Source organism: Notolepis coatsorum, assembly GCF_963971535.1.
Source record: "Notolepis coatsorum genome assembly, chromosome: 2".
Classification (NCBI taxonomy): Eukaryota; Metazoa; Chordata; class Actinopteri; order Aulopiformes; family Paralepididae; genus Notolepis; species Notolepis coatsorum.
This window is the reverse complement of record NC_140166.1, coordinates 176,728,690-176,746,720: the sequence shown is the minus strand read 5'-3', so window position 1 is coordinate 176,746,720 and position 18,031 is coordinate 176,728,690. Positions and strand designations below refer to the sequence as shown.

Sequence of the window (18,031 nt, the reverse complement as noted above, 5' to 3'; positions counted from 1 at the left end):
GACAGCAGCATTACCAGAGACTATATTTAGGATGGCTAACCCCCCCCCCCCCCCTATATTCTGCATCAACCCTCCTAAAAAGGAATCTGTGGAGTGGTCACTGCCCTGTGTTCATTTTAAACGTGAATTACTCAATCTCAACCATTTAACACTATGTTCTGCACAGAATAAACCTAGATACAATTCTCTTTCCGGGAATGTCAATATGTATAATGTACAATGAAAGGAATTAATATACATATAACATCTATTCAAGAATGGTATAATTTGTCAAATGAACACATGCTAGGTTACTGGGGAACTTGAATTATATGGAGATGATATTAACTAATTTTTGCACTAACTAAATATGATGCATGGCATATAATTCTGGACAGAATTTTATTTGGAGAGGGTTTTTAACATGGTATACCTACTTAAATATGCAGACAAATTCAGACAAATGTATGAAAAACAACTACTTGTTAGGGGAGCAAGCACAAACCTTTCCAGAGCTGATAGCAAGTAAAGGTTTTTACCCATTCTCAGTAGTCAATTTATGATTATGCAGACAGAATAAAGCCTGTATTACAAGGCCTTGTCCTGTAGCAGTCACAATTCAGTCATATTTACAATCTCCCAAGACATTTAATTACGGTTGGTCGATTAATCTGGCCGATATTTGACATTTTTAGATAATGTCAATCTAATCTAATCGACATAATTCTTAGCTTTAAAAGCTCAATATATTTAATTGGCCACTCTTAACAATGTTTGCTGTCTGTATAATTAGATCGATTACAGTATTTTAGTGAGAAAATATGAATAACGTTAGTTGGGAATTGTAATGGTAGCAACTTAAGCCTTCAACAAGCTAAACTACCGGTAAATTAGCTTGCAGGATTCGAAAAACTATTGTATGGGTTGTATTGTATTTTTTTTTTTTTTTTACATATCAGCATTTTATATCGGCCATTGATCCTAAATATTGGCATCGACCATTGAAAAAAACATATTGGTAGCTCAATGGATAGCACTTTTACACTGAGCTGTGGTCACTGGTTAGCCGTTTAATTACTATGCTACATGATGTGGCCTTGGGTAGCCATACTACATACTACAACCTACTATGATATTGCTAATTATGTCTATATACTGCTAACCACTCAAAACTGTAGCACTCAAGTTTGACATTGTTTGATGAACAATCTTACTTACCCTTAGCTGCCAGAGTTGTACCCTTCCTGCTGACAGAACTTGTAAGTCGCTTTGGATAAAAACATCAGCTAAATGACCAAATACAGTGAATTTTCAATTAAACTATGAATTGAGAATGGGGGACCCTGATGTAAACAAGGCAAACGACTTTCTCTGGTCTGCATCCCCTTAACAATTGTGTGTATTGAGCCGTACTGTATTGTACCCATTCTGCAAACTGTTAAATAAAGTTTTCATTCATTCATTCATTCATTCATTCATTCATTCATTCATTCATTCATTCATTCATTCATTCATTCATTCATTCAGTGTATAAACGTGTCCACCAAGTGGCATATGTTATAAATGTTGTAGCATTGTTTTTGTCGTTATTGCTTGTATAGGCATATGGTTTTGTGAGTCAGCTTCCAGGGCCCTGACTATGAGACGATTAGCATGGCAACCAGATAATAAGATGAAAAAACAGTGGCCAAGGGATACCCCTGTAGCTCAGACAGACTTTGAACTATTCTCTCCCATGCCCTATGACTGCAGCATTTACACTTTCAGTTAACGCACGCACACACACACACACACACGCTCACACACACACACGCTCACACACACACACACACGCTCACGCACACACACACACACACGCACACAAACACGCGCACACACGCTCACACACACACGCACACACACACGCGCACACAAATTAGAGCACGCTGACTACTTGTTTCAAGACATAAGATGGCGCTGTTGTATCACTGAAAGAGCAGTAGTCAATAACAAACTTTTCTCAGTTTTTAAACCACAGCCATAACCTGTACATGCATTCCATTTTGAGGATAGTCTAAAATTATGAATGAGATACATTAGTCTAATACGTACTAACACTCTTGTCTCATCAACCGATTTGAAAGCTGTGTAGAAGTAGTAGTAGTAATAATAATAATAATAATAATAATAATAATAATAATAATAATAATAATAATAATAATAATAATAATAATAATAATAGTAACCATAGGCAGTCAGGTGAATACGTTAGCGAATTAGCAAAGTAGTAATTTAAGTATTATATTTGTTTTTAGTGTTGTTGTTTATTGTTGTTGTTTAGGAACGCCCTTGGGATCACACTTACCAATAAACAAACAAACAAAAAAAAATAAAAAAATAAACAATAACTATTATATCTCCTCGTAATATTATCTGACCTAATAACTTTGCAGGAATTTACATTATGATAAGATAACCTACTCAACTCTTGATTTGACTTGACTCAGTGACTCTCTTTAGAGGGGCTGTGCCACAATGTATCCCATTGGACAGAGGAGCTCGTTCACTCGTACGTTCTCGCTCCAGCGCCGTTTATGCAAATCCCCTCTGCCCGAATATGGACACGATGGAATGAAATATGGCAGAGGAGGCGAACATGGAGGACCGAGGCTCGTCGTGAGCGCAGAGCGAGCGTTTTTTGGAAAAGTGGATGCATCCCGAACGGGGGGCTGTTTCAGTTGCTGAAACTTTGTGGAATCTTTGTTTTTGCGCTCAGAAGTGTTCCGAAAGAGACTTTGTAATGCTGTGAAGAGCAACTTTTGGGTAAAAGGGCAGGGGGTCTGGCGTCAGCGGCGATCACCCCCTCACCATCCCAGCGCGATGCCGTGGGTTAGCGGCGGTAAGCGGGGAGAGAGCTCGGAGCTGCCTCTGCCCGCGGGCTGGGAGGAAGCACGGGATTATGATGGCAGAGTCTTCTTTATCGATCACAACACCCGGCAGACTTCGTGGATTGATCCGAGAGATAGGTAGGCTAATGGCTTCTGTGGCGTGTTGCGATGTATAATAATAAATGAATAATAAAAATGTTTGATGGATTCAACAAGTCACAAACAACTTTGTCCACAACAACCAGATCAGCACCCAGTGAAAACAGATGAACATCACTGTTCCAAGGTGGACGACGAGAGCAGTGAGTGAACAGGGTTTAGCCATGGTTCATCTGTTTTCACTGGGTGCTCGGGTTTGATTCAGTGTTGTTGATGCCACGCGCTGTGGTGGATACACTGTAGCTATGAATGATCATAGGTGGATACACTGTAGCTATGGATGATCATAGGTGGATACATTGTTGCTATGAATTATAATAGATGGATACATTGTATGGATTATCATAAGTGGATACATTGTAGCTATGGATGATCATAAGTGGATACATTGTAGCTATGGGTGATCATAGGTGGATACATTATATAGCAAGCTATGAATGATCATAGGTGGATACATTGTAGCTATGGGTGATCATGTCAGCTGAGAACGAACAGCAGAAATGTTGGCAGATAGCGACTGACTGGCCACCCCACCTCTCTTGAAGAAGTCACCATGCGAACACACAGGATGTAAACATCCACGATTTAAGTTTGTCAGACGCTTGTCTATAGTCTTTTATACGTTAGCCATGCTTTCTACACTTGAAAGGGGATTTGTCAGCGTTGACACAGTCCCAGTGTCCCATCTATGTGTATACCATTAGTCTGGAAAAAGTATATCACATAGCGTGTGGTTATGCTCAGACACACATTCAAACAGCACTCGAGATCTGAAACATTTCAACCCCCTAATGCCGCTGAACAACAGACAAGCCTTCTCAGTCTGGTCACCTGAGTCACTGGTATAGTAATCTCACCCCCCTCCTGATGGAGTAGAACTCTTGGAATTCTGTTATGTATTATGTTCAAAATAGACAGCCTATCTGATTTCTAGTGACCCAAACCTTTACGACTAATAGAGTAATATAAGATAAAACTTTAGCTTCCCTTTCCCAATAGAGTAAAGTCAGTGTGTACCAAGTATACAGAGAAGTCTCATATTAAGGCACGTTTTATTTTTATTTTGAACGTCCTCTGTCTGATTTAGAATAAAACATACCCTGGAAATCAAGAGTGCAAGTGAGCGGGCGCTTTAAACTTCAACTCCCAGAGATCTTTGTGAAAATATGTAAGGAATGCTAGTTGGGCCACTGGGAAAGCTGCAAGGATGTGCTTTTGTGGGGACTGGGATTTTACCAACAGAGGAACAGGCTGAAATCAGGCATTCAAAGGAGACTTGAGGAGATTACAGGGGAATTATAGAAAGTATTTGAACTCTGTTGTATTATGGGGGGGGGGGGGGGGGGGGGGCAGAAAATCCCAATGAAGAAAGCACTGCTGTTATGTCATGGTGCTCATTGTATATTGTAGTGTAATTTCTCTAGGAATTTGTTAAAAAAGGTAGATAATAATTTCTAGTTTTGTTGTAAAAAGACAGGAGGATAATCAAAATGTATCTGCTGCTTAACGCACATTGAAGCAGAGTCCTTGCAACTGGCTTTAACAGGGGGAATGAAGTAGCTATTTATAATCGAGATAAGAAAACCCTGATCTACTTGAAGAAGCCCCCCCCTATCCTTCCCCCCAGCAAGTTGATTAGCCATTGTTATGTAAAGCTGATATGAGCCTTACAAGATCTCAGTTATCACAGTTGGGGACAAATGGGGGTCTGTTTGTTTGCATGACTAGAGAATGTGCTGCATGCTGCTGTCTTTTCTTGGTATTCAACTCTTTAAACTCATGCAGAATAGGCAGATGTACTGGTATCATGGTACCTAATTGAGGTCTATGCAGGTTTTTTTTGGCATCCGTTAATGGTTGTCCTATATTTCCAATTCCTCTTTTTTTTTTTTAGGTCTTCTCTGCGATTCCAAAATGTAAACAAAGAGGTTACCCTACCGCCATTCAAAACAAAAAACCTTGCGATTGGAGGGGTTTATATTTTGGTGTGACGAGCAGCTAGAATAATAGTCGGTCTGTCAGGAGACACATGCAACAGGGCTTGGGAAGTGGGCGGGGAGTTAGACAGTTGCTATGCGTTGCTATGGACGCCTGTCTACATCTTTGATGGGTCACTTACATTAATTTGTATTGATGGACTAACTGTAGGGATGGAGAAAAATAAGCGTAGAGGTTTGACAACATACCTATTGACTGGAAATCCATTGGGGTCGAAATAACTTCTGTGACAGACAGACAGTGACAGGAGACAGTGGCTCATGAGATAGAGAGTAATTGGGACTGGTTCCTGGTTCGATTCCGGCTCCTCCCAGCAGCGTGTCGAAGTGTCCTTGTGCAAGACACTTAACCCCTAACTGCTCCCATTGAGCAGGTTGGCACCTTGCATGGTCGCCTCCGCCGTCAGTGTGTGGGTGAATGTGAGGCACAAGCTGTAAAGCGCTTTGGATAAAAGCACTATATGAATGCAGTCCATTTGAATGGTTGTGATATTTTCTGTAGTAGCTTTTCACAAGACAAGACTTCCAAGCCAGGGGCTCCTGGGTAGTGTAGAGGTCTAAGCACTCGCCTACCACCGCAAAGACCCGGGTGAGAGCCGGCAGTGTTTGCGGGTGGGAAGCCGGTGGGGATATGAGTCCTGGTCGTTGCAACAACTGGTCGGTCCCTTCTGCCTGTTCAGCGGGGAGGGGATCTGGGGGGGAGATAGCTGTGTACCTCCACGTGTGTAAACTCCTCACTGTCGGGTGTTAAGAAGCGGCTGGCAACTCCACATGTATCGGAGGAGGCATGTGGTCGTCTCTACACCATCCCCAGACCAACAGTAGAGCTATGACCAGGAAGGGAATTGGCATAACGACTAAATTGGAGTGATGGGAACAAAAAAAAGTATTTTATTCCAAAGATCCTCGTACACCATAATTCCAATTGACACAAGATTGTGTACACATTTTTAACTATTCATGCTCTACAACTTTGTTAATAGGACTAGTATCCATGTCTGCTATATTGGATTTTCCACCATTTAGCTTTATTTGCGCTTTGTCTGATTTGTGACAAATTTCACGTTTTCTCCTTGATGGGGAAGAGGTGTGCACAGTTTTCTGTCCTTCTGCCACACGGTGTTGCTATTCCCAAAAATCACGTGATTTGCCACAATGACAGATATTGGTGTGCCAAGGAAGGGCCTCACACTAGGGCTGGGAGGTGTGCGGAATATGAAGGTATTCAAGATTCAAGAGATTTATTCGTCACATACATACACAAGACATATAGTGAAATGAAGGTGGCCATGCACGCTTCGATTGTGCAAAAAATACAAATAATAGAATAAAATAGAATAGATAATAAAATAGACATGATAAAAGTACTAAGATACAATACAATGCTAAGCTTAGGTAATGAGTCCTATGTACACTACTATACAATATACAGTTTTTAAAGTGACCTTTTATTTTATTTTATTTTTGATCCACCTTTTCTCCTTATTTTTCTCCCATCCCAATTTTCGTATCGCCAATTCTCCCCTTCAATTCTCCCCTCCCCTGTCTTGAACGTTGCTGGACTATGCCTCCCACTGGTCGGCTGTAGTGAGGATAGAAGCCTTGCATCACGTGTCCCCTCTGGTACACGAGGAAGCAGCCTGTCTCATCTTTTCACCAGACAGCGCGGACTCTCAGTGGCGAGGAGTAACGAGTGGGAGGCTCACTCTGCCCCCGATACTTCCTGTCTCTGCTGTACAGGCGTCACCCGACCGACCTGTAGGAGTCGCTGTCCACAACGTCCAATCCCCACCCATCGACTTTCCACCCGCTACCTCTGCCAATTGAGATAGTATGACGACTGGCCCAAGCCGCAGGCAATGCTGTGGCAATATGTTTAAAGTAAGGCTGTCCGCGAAGCCTGTTTTTGGGATTCGAACTTCGTCAGGGTTTTTCGAACAAATGATCAAAGCTTCGTTTTTAACACTGAGTGCCATGCCCCTTCCGGGAAGTGACCTGGCCTTGCCGTCCATTAACCCCATGTAAACGTAGTTGTACTTTGTAGAGCTAAACCTATATTTTATAGTATAGCTATGGGTCTAATAACGCCGTCGAGTCTCATTGAGCTACTTCTGGTCAACGTGCAAAAAAACAGATTCTTTTTTCATCCGTACATTTCCGTTTTATACCATTTTGAATATGAACATAGTCCGGCCGATTCTGAGCAATTCCAGGGAAAATACACAAACAGCGTTTTTGTGTAATTCAATTAAGTTTTGCCTGATTATCGGATCTTCCTGAAATCAACGCTAGGTCATCACTATTATCGTTTGTCCGTACACGCAAGCAATGTGATTTAGACCGGCACGCCGCACCCCCCCCCCTCCTGCAACCCAACGGCAGACAGCCAGACACATAAAACACATATAGCTTCAATAGCTGTAGAAATAAATATCAGATCAACGCAAGCTTTCATATATGGTGTCCTTACCTGGTCTCTGAAGTAATGCAAAAAAAAGAATCCAATAATCTCATCGCCATTCCAGTTATCCACAGCGATCCTGTCCCCGACGTTGTTGGGCATTGCACTTCAACGGGTGGGCGGGGTCAGTAGTCCAAACCATCCCTACAAGCGTGTGTTTTGCCGGAGTGTTTAGGACCCACCCCCATGCCGCAGCTCGGTAGAGAAAATAAACTAACCCGTTTCAAACTGGGTGAAATAATGCCGGAAGGCGTTAGAGGGCGGTATAAGACCGTCTGCCAGCTCAGACACACTCAGAACAGTATGCTCCAGGTGCCCCGCTGAATTATGAATGGCAATAGATAATAAAAGAAATACCGTGACAGAAACGTAGATCTACGTTTCCGGCACTCAACGATCAGACGACAGAACCGTAGATCTACGCTTTTGGCAATCAAAGTGTTAATATATAATAAAAAAAAATTAAAAATATTTTTCTAATATTTTTTTTTATTTAATTTTTTTATAAATATCCTCAAACTAAATCCTCAATTTGAATAAAGTGATTAACCCATCTTTCGCCAATGACGGATTCAGACGTCATTCCTCGCCATGCTTAATCTGCCAATGACGGATTACGACGTCATCGAGATCAATATTTCAAAAATCTGTCATGGCATTCATATTTCACCAACGGATCATTGACGGGTGCTGGGGATCTCCACTCAACTCTCCAACGGTTCAATATCGCCACCTGGTGGCCGATCGCCAAACCGGAAGTGGGGCCGGAAGTGCTTGATTTGATTTGATTTTATTTTATTGATGGATTAAAAACACACAACAAGGATCCAAAGGATAACATGAGAAAGAGTAAAACCCTTATTTCCGTCATGGTCCCAGGGCTGTTAGGCCACAACAAAAAAAAAACACGACAATAACACAACACTCATACATTTAAAACATTATAAGACTAACCTATCGCTAAAATTGTATACCCCACAATAACTAAAAACTGACAATAACACAAAGCTCAAACATTTAAAACATTAAAAGACTAACCTATTGCTAAAATTGTATACCCCACAATAACTAAAAACTGATTGGAAACCCATTCAAACTATAGGGGGCTATTCTTCTATTCTGTCCATGAGCCACTTCCTGACGCTTCTCTTGAAGCTGTGGAGGCTCAAGCTCTGCTTGATGGGGAGAGGCAGCTTGTTCCAATCCTGCCCCCCTATTCCGTCCGCCACTCGCGATCGCTCGCGGGACTCCATCTTGACACACTGGATAATCGATCGGTTGCCATAACTCAATAAACAACGTTATTTGGACGTATATATTATTATACAACCCGGAAATGGTTAGTCTAGATCAACATCCCATAATAGCGATCTTTCTGCTCCACGCTGATCACCCAACGGTCAGAGGAAGCTGCGGTGAGTTTCAGCGTGTTTGATTATTATTATCCATACAAACTGCTATGATCAACATATCACCCATACTACATGATTCATTTAACGTCGGTCATTGCATTATAAACGACCCCCCCCCCCCCCCCCCCCCCCCCCCCCCCCCCCCCCCCCCCCCCCCCCCCCCCCCCCCCCCCCCACCCCCCTCCGGTCACCAGCAGAGAATGGGTTAATCTGATTAAATTAGTATTATTTTCTTTATTAAATCAACTTTCTTTAATGAATGTAACTTATCAGTTTATTTTAATACTATGATATTAGTGTAGCCTAATCTTTATCTGCAACTGTGAAGAAAAACCCCATTGGTTTAAACAGAATGAATAGACACTAGGGGTGGGAATCACCAGTTTAATCACGATACGATTCTTTGGACAACGATACGATATTATCCGATATCACACAGTCTGCCACGATACGATTCGATTCAGGTGCCTGCGATCGATATGAGACGATATTATGTGCCCATTTAATACAATCGTAACATTTAAATCAACAAAAAAAAAGACAATGGAAATATCATGACATTTTTATTTTTGAGCTCTTCCAGACATTTAAATTAAAAACAATCTATTGTTTTTAATACAAATAGACCTCCTGTTCACTGTTTTTGGTTAGTTTTTCTTTTTTTTCTCGATATTAATATCCTATTCACTGTCACAGAGCCGTATTTTGTCTGGAAAAGCATATTGGGAGTCCCAAGGTGCAGTACCGGCCAGATCCTGTTAGTGGGGCTATCCCGAGAATGCACCCTCCCAGTCCCCACTTCTCTCTGCCTATGGCTCTGGGTTAGCTTGTTAGCTCACGCTAACGTAACGTTATCTTCGATCTTTAACGCGACGTGGGCATAATGGAGTGACGAGGATTGCAAAGCAGGTTAGATGCATTGGACCCGTTGTGGAATAAAACAGCAGGGACATGTTTTGGGTCACAGAATAGGCACACTAGTCTTGCTCTAGTGACGCTCTAGACGCTACTGCTGTTGATGTTAAACGGAGTTTGAGTTTCACAACACTGGGCGCGGGGCGATGACGTCGCCGGATTTTCAAAATAAGAGTATCGCAATATGAATCGATCTTTTTACGTGGCATCGATCCTATTTGATTATTGATAATAGATCGATATATCGATCTGGATCGATGTATCGTCCCACCCCTAATAGACACGTAAACAAATATTAAATGTCTTTTTCTTTTATTAAAAATTCGAATGTTGATTTAGAATTCGAATGCCAACCTAACGAACGAAGGTTCGAACGTTTGGGCTCAGCCCTAGTTTAAAGTGACCTGTGGTGTGTTTGTGTGTGAGTGAGTGCAGAATGTGTTGTGTGTGTGTTCATGTCTGCTTGTGTGTGGAGAGATCAGTGTTCAATGTTCTGATGGCCTGGTGGAAGAAGCTGAGCCTGAGTCTCTCTGTCCTTGCTGCGTGTATGCGGAGGTGCTTGCCTGACCGCAGCAGCTTGAACAGGCTATTGTTGGGGTGGTGAGGGTCCTCCGTCATGGTATACCGTCATGGATCCATGCAAAAGTATGAATTGTACAATACTATCGTTCACAATATACATACATATTATACTTTTATTTTTTTTAAATACTGTAAAAGATTCCCTTGCAGCAGTATTAAAAAGTAAACAAAAATAGACTATTTTGAGTGAAATAACACTGACGATTGTCTTACAAGGTAAATGCGTGAAAAAAGATATCATATGACATTGTAACTAAGTTGTACTCAAAGACTACCGTCGTCAAATACCATTATACCATCAACACTAAGGAATAAAACATGATGGCCATGGCCATACCGCCCAGCCCTATCTCACCAAATTTCACATGAGTTGGACAAATCGTGGTGCAACACTTTATACACATATCTAGCTATACATAAGGTACAACAGTTGAACGTCAAACTGGTGGATAGTGTTGTCAATTGTCATGATACCAAAGGTTTTGACTTCGATACCGATACCAGTCTTAGTATCACAATGCCGGTTCTAAAGCGATACCACGGCAAAATCCTAAAATACCAGAACGAAATGGAATATAATATGTAAGGCTGTCAAAGTTAACGCGGTATTGACACGTTATCGCCCGATTCTATTAACGGCACAATTTTTTTTAGCTCACGATTCACTTTTTTTTTTACTTTTTAATTTTTTTTATTAGACTTCACTCAGGTGTATTATTGATACTCTCATTGATACTATGTTTGTTGTGTGTGAGAGAGATAGAGAGAGGGGGGGGTGAGAGAGATGAGGAAGGGGCAAGACTCAAGAGAGAAGGAGAGCTGGGAGAGTGTGTGTGTGTGAGAGAGAGAGAGAGAGGGGGGGGGGGGGGGCGGGAGGGGTGAGTTCTCAGCCCTTGTGTGGGTTAATGTAACAAGTTCCTACCGTTTTCTTTCCCCTATTATTTCATGCACTTTATTCATTGTTTTAAATTATTATTTTCTTTTAAGTTATTTTGTGCATCACTCTGTTTTGAATTTGATGCAAATTTGCAATGGGTCATCCTTTTGTGTTAACACTATGGTCGCCAAAAACGCCGTACCACGTCATTCCCCGCCATGCTCATTCTGCCAAAGACGCCGTACCACATCTTTGATATCAATATTTCAAAAATCTGTGATCGCAATCGTATTTCTCCCCCGGAGACTTGAGATCTACTGTTGATCCCCTCTCAACTCTCCAACGGTTCAAGAGCGCCATCTGGTGGCCGATCGGCGGATCGCCCAAACCGGAAACAGGAAACGGAAGCTGGTGCTCATTCCAATTCAGTCCGATCACTCGCTAATAGTCCCAGGACTCGAGCTAGACACAATGGATAGCAATCCGTTACCAATAACTCGATAATCAACATGATTTGGACGTATATACTATTATACAACCTGGAGATGGATCGCATATTTCTATATCCCATAATAGGAATATTTCTGCTCCACGCTCATCGCCCAACGCTACGAGGAAGCTACGGTAAGTTTCAGCGTTATTTTTTAACGTGTTCGATACAAACTGCTCTAATGATCATATCACCCATACTAGATGAATCATCTAACGTTGGCCACGGAATTATAAATGACCCCCCCCCCAATCCGGTCAACATCAGGTGATGAGTAGTAACTTCTAGAAGCACGTCCATTTGAAATTTTTTATCTCGCGCAGATTGCTATCAAACTGTATTTGATCATTAATATAATGCATTTAGAGCTATAAATCACGTTCTGGAGAATGCTGCAGAAAACGATAAAAACATACTTATACTTTAGACCGTATTTTAGTATGAATATGTGAATGAAAAAGTATAACGTTGCTACACCCTGAACAATAGATACTTGACGTTGAATGGGCCATAGTAATGTCAATTTAGCAATACAATTTAAAAAGTTATAGCCCTGCAAAGAAGGGGAACTTCTCCATAGACAAATAGAGCTGGCGTGGGATGGTTTATTGTGAATATAAGCCTGGCGCCCAAAGTGTTAAATGGCTGCTTAAAGCAAGCATTTGTTGACTCATGTTGATAAGAGTATTAAAACTTGAAAAATATCAGTTTATGGTAAGAAAAAGAAATGCGATTAAATTGCGATTAATCGCGAGTTAACTATGGACAATCATGCGATTAATCGAGTTAAATATTTTTATCAATTGACAGCACTAAATATTAGATAACAGAACATGTACAATTATTTTATAAAAAATGTATTCTGTTACAGCTGCCGAGCTATAACATGCTATGAGTTACATAGCTAATCTCTGTTTGGCTACTTAAAATCAGCTGACACTAGGGCTGCCGCGGTATAGATTTTTTCCTTACCGCACAAATTTGCGAAATATTTCCTACCGCCGCGGTAACCACAAAAAAATTGAATGCATTTTTAAAATCTTTTTTTTTATTAGTAGTAGTCTACTCTTTATAGCATATAGCCTGCCTCTAGTCTAAATGTCTATCTTTAGAGGATGACTTTGCAGCATGAATATTGTTTGGGATTTGGCAAGCACGCATTCGTTATTGAAAGTGAAATACGGATTCGAAGTCTCCCCTCTGGTCGTGCGCTGTTCACTCGGTGTCGCAGGCAGGGGTGGTAGCGCCCGGCGGTTACCCCCCCCTGACCCTTTCTTCTTCTTCTTCTTATTATAAAGTTACTACTTATGATTAACAAAGGCATTCGTTTTGTGGCATTAACGTTATATAGTTACACGTTCAATAACATCATTGTATTTACCGGACCATAGCAAGGCAAGCATTACTCAATTCATATCTCAGTTCCTTCCTTTGCTCAGAGCGTGCTGAGTTGTGCCCATTCTGTGGTCTGTTAATAAAGTTTTCAATCAGACAAGTGTATAGAACGAAGGGCTTTTATTATAACATTTGTTGCAGTAAAATCATTATGCCTCGTTTAGTACTCCTGTGGAGCGCTGGTAGTCCACTCGTGGCCGGCGGGGAGCTAACATTATTAGCCTTGTTGTGAGCTCTCATCAATGGCGGACATCCAGGAAGTAAAAAACGAATACGCGCTTGCCGATTGGTGGTAACAGCAGAGGCGGGTGCAAGCGGTGTGACGTAATTGGCAGAATCGACTGTCAATCAAAATTGTTCTGTTGCATTGCTTTGGTTGAGAGTATTATTATAAAAAACAGCGGTGATGCGGTATTCAGCTTAACTCTGCGGTGGGCGTGATGTAACAGCGATACCGCGGTAATGCGGTAACCGCGGCAGCTCTAGCTGACACTGTTGACACACCCACTACCCAAAGCTTGCACTCTCTCACTCACTCACTCACTCACTCACTCACTCACTCACTCACTCACTCACTCACTCACTCACTCACTCACTCACACTCTCTGCTTTGCACTATAGTATATTGTATATTGCATAGTATATTGTATGGTAACTCAGTTACTTCTATTCTGCATTGAACATTGTACATAGTACATACTGAACACTTGTCTACGTACGTGACTTCTATTTTTTACATGCTATACTTATTTAATTTCATACTTATCTTTTGTCTAGCACAGTCTCTGGAGCGTAACAGAAAGAAGCATTTTGTATAAAAGTATTCTGTACTTCTGTATGACAACTATTAAAGAAACTTGAACTTGAACCTCTCTCTCTCTCTCTCTCTCTCACACTCTCTGCTCCAGTCACTCAATTCATAGAAAATACGGCATCAGGCTTATTATTCTAAACGTATCGATACTAATGAAATTGAGTATTGGACAGTTATAATGGCTGGGTATCTCAATACCTTTCTAGCATCTGTGTATCGTGCAACCAATGCTGGTGGCGCCAGTACCAGTACCACTGCACTCTACTGGTGGAGCCAGTACCAGTGTACCCTACTGGTGGAGCCAGTACCAGTGGACCCTACTGGTGGAGCCAGTACCAGTACCACACTGTACCCTACTGGTGGATCCAGTATCAGTGTACCCTACTGGTGGAGCCAGTACCAGTACCAGTGGACCCTACTGGTGGAGCCAGTACCAGTGGACCCTACTGGTGGAGCTCACGTGCAAAATGTCACTTCAGGCGATGCAGCACAACATATCCAGGCAGCCTGATTGCTTTTACCAAACGGTTCGTGTTTCCGCGTTCCCGTTTTGCACTCTGATTGGCCACTGACGTTTCTGGTCATGTGACATGTGCGCCCAATCGTGTGACGGCAAGTACTTTGGACGGTTAAGCTTAGTCGCTCTTTCGAAGTTGGTTAAGGTTAGAGCAGGGCGATATCGTGTGACAGCAAGTTATTTCGCCGGTTAAGCTTAGGCACTCTTTCAAAGTTGGTTAAGGTTAGAGTGTGGATCGTAGGCGTTAGGTAGTTTGCTGCTGGTCAAGGCGGAAATGGGCGCGTCATGCGATTGGGCGCACATGTCACATGACCAGAAAAGTGCGTGGCCAATCATAGCGCAAAACGGGAACGCGGAAACACGAACCGTTTGATAAAAGCATAGACGCATCCAGGCAGTCAAATCGGTCCCAGTTTATCACACATTTCGTACTTGTTGTTGATTCTCACAGCCAGGTCAACATTTGATTGACTTAGGTCTTGATGTAAGGACTGACAGTATGCATGATCTGAACATGATCTGAATGACATGAAAAAGCAGAAAAAGCATGTTTATATTGGCAATGTTTGTAAATATTAGAATAAGAAAATACTTTTATTTTAATTTACTACGAGTAATGATGTACAAAACAGCTATTAAAAAATATATATATATAATTAATTATACAAGTTAAATCTTTAAAGAAGCATACGCCCAAATTGTAGACGACCAAATTAAATGTCGATTTTCAGGCTTTAAAATGAGATTGCACTAAAGAAGACTTCATGCTATCATGCAACACAGACAGACGATGAGTCAGCCATACTCTTAAGTTCTAGTCTTATTAGCAATTAGGCTAGTCTTCTATTAGCAACAGTTTGGGCATGTTTAGCATTTAGGCACACCTACCATTTAGGTATGATCTGGATCTCGACAGCCAGAGAATGTCACACATACTGTCTGGTATTGACCTATTCTCGGCTGTTCTCATGAGTTACAGGCTCCTTGGTAATCTGTAAAGTGATTACATGGGGATAATATGTCATTGTTAGTTAAACAGGGCACAGACTAAAAGAATGTGAAAATCCCAACCGATTGTGAGAAAGAGACCCACAACATTTACTCTGGAAACTGGCTTTCCACCGCCCCTCTGCAGAATCAACACAAGACAACCAGAAGAATCTCAGCGGGGCCCTTAATTAATGATGTATTAAGGTGTGGACTGTTTTAATTTAATATAAGAATATTTGAACACTCCATGTCAAATGATGAAGAGATCCTCTTAACATCAGTGAGAAATTCTTTTACAATTATGACAATGCTTTTTTGTTGTTGCCATCTTTGCTTTATTGGACAATATATAAGAGATAAGATATTCCTTTATTGATCCCCTTGGGGAAATTCAGGAAATATATATATATATATATATATACAGTAGGTCCAGGCAGTTATAGTTGGACAATGATATTATTGGCCGGTAACTGCCTTCCAGAACTATTTTATTGCACTGTAAAAAACTGTGATTTTAGGTTTGCACTTTATGTGCTAATTTTATGTCTATTCTATTCTACAATCTTATTGCACTGCATTATTGCACTATTTTACTCTGTCTATTCTATCTTACTCTTTTTATTATTGTCTATTTTAAAAACTGAATCAAACCATAAACAAGGTGGCCTATTGTGACATTAGATCCTAATGTGAAAAACTGTGATTTTATGTTTGCACTTTATGTGCTCATTTTATGCCTGTCTTTTTCTGTTGTGAAGCACCTTGAGCTGCAATTCTTGTATGAAAGGTGCTATACAAATATTTTCATATTTTCTAATTATTATCATTATGAGGGCGGCTGGGTGGCGTAGCGGAGATTGCGCTCGTCACCAATGCAAGAGATTCCGGTCTCGACTCCCCGAGTCAGCATTGCCTGCGGCTTGGGCCAGTCGTCATACTATCTCAATTGGCAGAGGTAGCGGGTGGAAAGTCGATGGGTGGGGATTGGACGTTGTGGACAGCGACTCCTACAGGTCGGTTGGGTGACGCCTGTACAGCAGAGACAGGAAGTATCAGGGGCAGCGTGAGCCTCCCACGCGTTACTCCTCGCCACTGAGAGTCCGCGCTGTCTGGTGAAAAAATGCAACAGGCTGCCTCCTCGTGTACCGGAGGGGACACGGTGATGCAAGGCTTCTATCCTCACTACAGCCGACCAGTGGGAGGCATAGTCTAGCAACGTTCAAGACAGGGGAGGGGAGAATTGGCAATGCGAAATTGGGATGGGAGAAAAATAGAAAATAAGGAGAAAAAGTGGATCAAAAAACAAATTATTATTATCATTATTATTATTATTAAATATCAACTTTATATTGGCTTTAGCTCATATCCACGGGTCTGAAATATCCACAAAGAACAATATTGATTAGAATATTGATATAGAAACAAATAAATAGTTGTTTAAACAGTTTTAATGATTTTAAAGTAAATATGGTGGATTGACATGTATTTTCTGGATGTGGAGAACACTACCCACCTGGCACTCCAGACAGGATCAATTTTTTTTTTTTTTTTTTTTATCTTTTTCCCCCTCCATTTTTCCTCCGATTTTCTCCCATCCCAATGTTAGTCGTATGCCAATTCCCAATCCCTTCCTGGTCGCTGCGCACTTACCCCCCACAGTCCGATCATCTGGGAGAGTGGAGGCTATCACGATCACGTGCTTCCTCCGACACACGTCCAGCCAATCAACCGCTTCTTTTCACCTGGCAGCGCGGATCCTCCCTGAGAGGGCGTAGCGTGTGGAAGGATCACACTATCCCACTCAGGTCCTATCCGCGCTTAGCAGGCGCCCCGACCGAACTGTAGGAGTCGCTGTTTACAACGACCCGGACCCACCCCGCCAGCTTCTCCCACCCTCTAATACAGCCAATTGTATTAGTGTGAACGGCCAGCCAAGCTGGTGACAACCCCGGAGCTGTGAGCTGGATTCGAACAGGCGAATCCAGCTCACAGCTTCGGGGTTGGTGACGAACGCAATCTCCGCTACGCCACCTAACCACCCCAGACAGGATCAATTATAAATACATGTTTTAGTTCCTGTCCCATCAATCAATCAACCCTAAGCATTTAGGTATATATTTGTGTATACGATACACAAATGTTCAGATTCAATACAAACTCTGATTTCAAGATCACAATTAGATTTTCTTTTACGCGTTAAAGAGCTTTTGAGGCTATTTCACTTGATTAATGATCGCAGGAGGTCTTTAGACCTTCAAATTAGGCTTGGGCGGTATGACTTTTTTCCTACCGTTATACATTGATTACCTAATACCCCGGTATACGGTATATGACGGTATGACTTTCATTATCATCAGCGGGGGGGGGGGGGGGTGGCAACCCGTGTTACCAAGTAAACAAATCACGGAGATGGCCAGTTCGCCCGCAGCCTCCTAGTGCTAACGTTAAGCTCTCATAATGGTAGCAGTCCTCCCGCAGCATCGAGTGCTAACGTTAAGCTCTCAGAATGGTAGCAGTCCTCCCGCAGCATCGAGTGCTAACGTTAAGCTCTCAGAATGGTAGCAGTCCTCCCGCAG

The 18,031-nt window shown here is 41.8% G+C and overlaps 1 protein-coding gene across 1 annotated transcript in view; it reads left to right on the top strand.

Moving 5' to 3' along the window:
- Positions 1-2,595: 2,595 nt before the first annotated feature.
- Positions 2,596-18,031, top strand: part of wwc3 (WWC family member 3) — a 104,243-nt gene continuing 88,807 nt past the window's right edge. Inside the window, exon 1 of the mRNA XM_084336638.1 lies at positions 2,596-2,984. Within this exon, the coding sequence (XP_084192764.1) occupies positions 2,839-2,984 (146 nt within the window). The 5' untranslated portion in view covers positions 2,596-2,838. The remainder of the gene's footprint in view (positions 2,985-18,031) is intronic.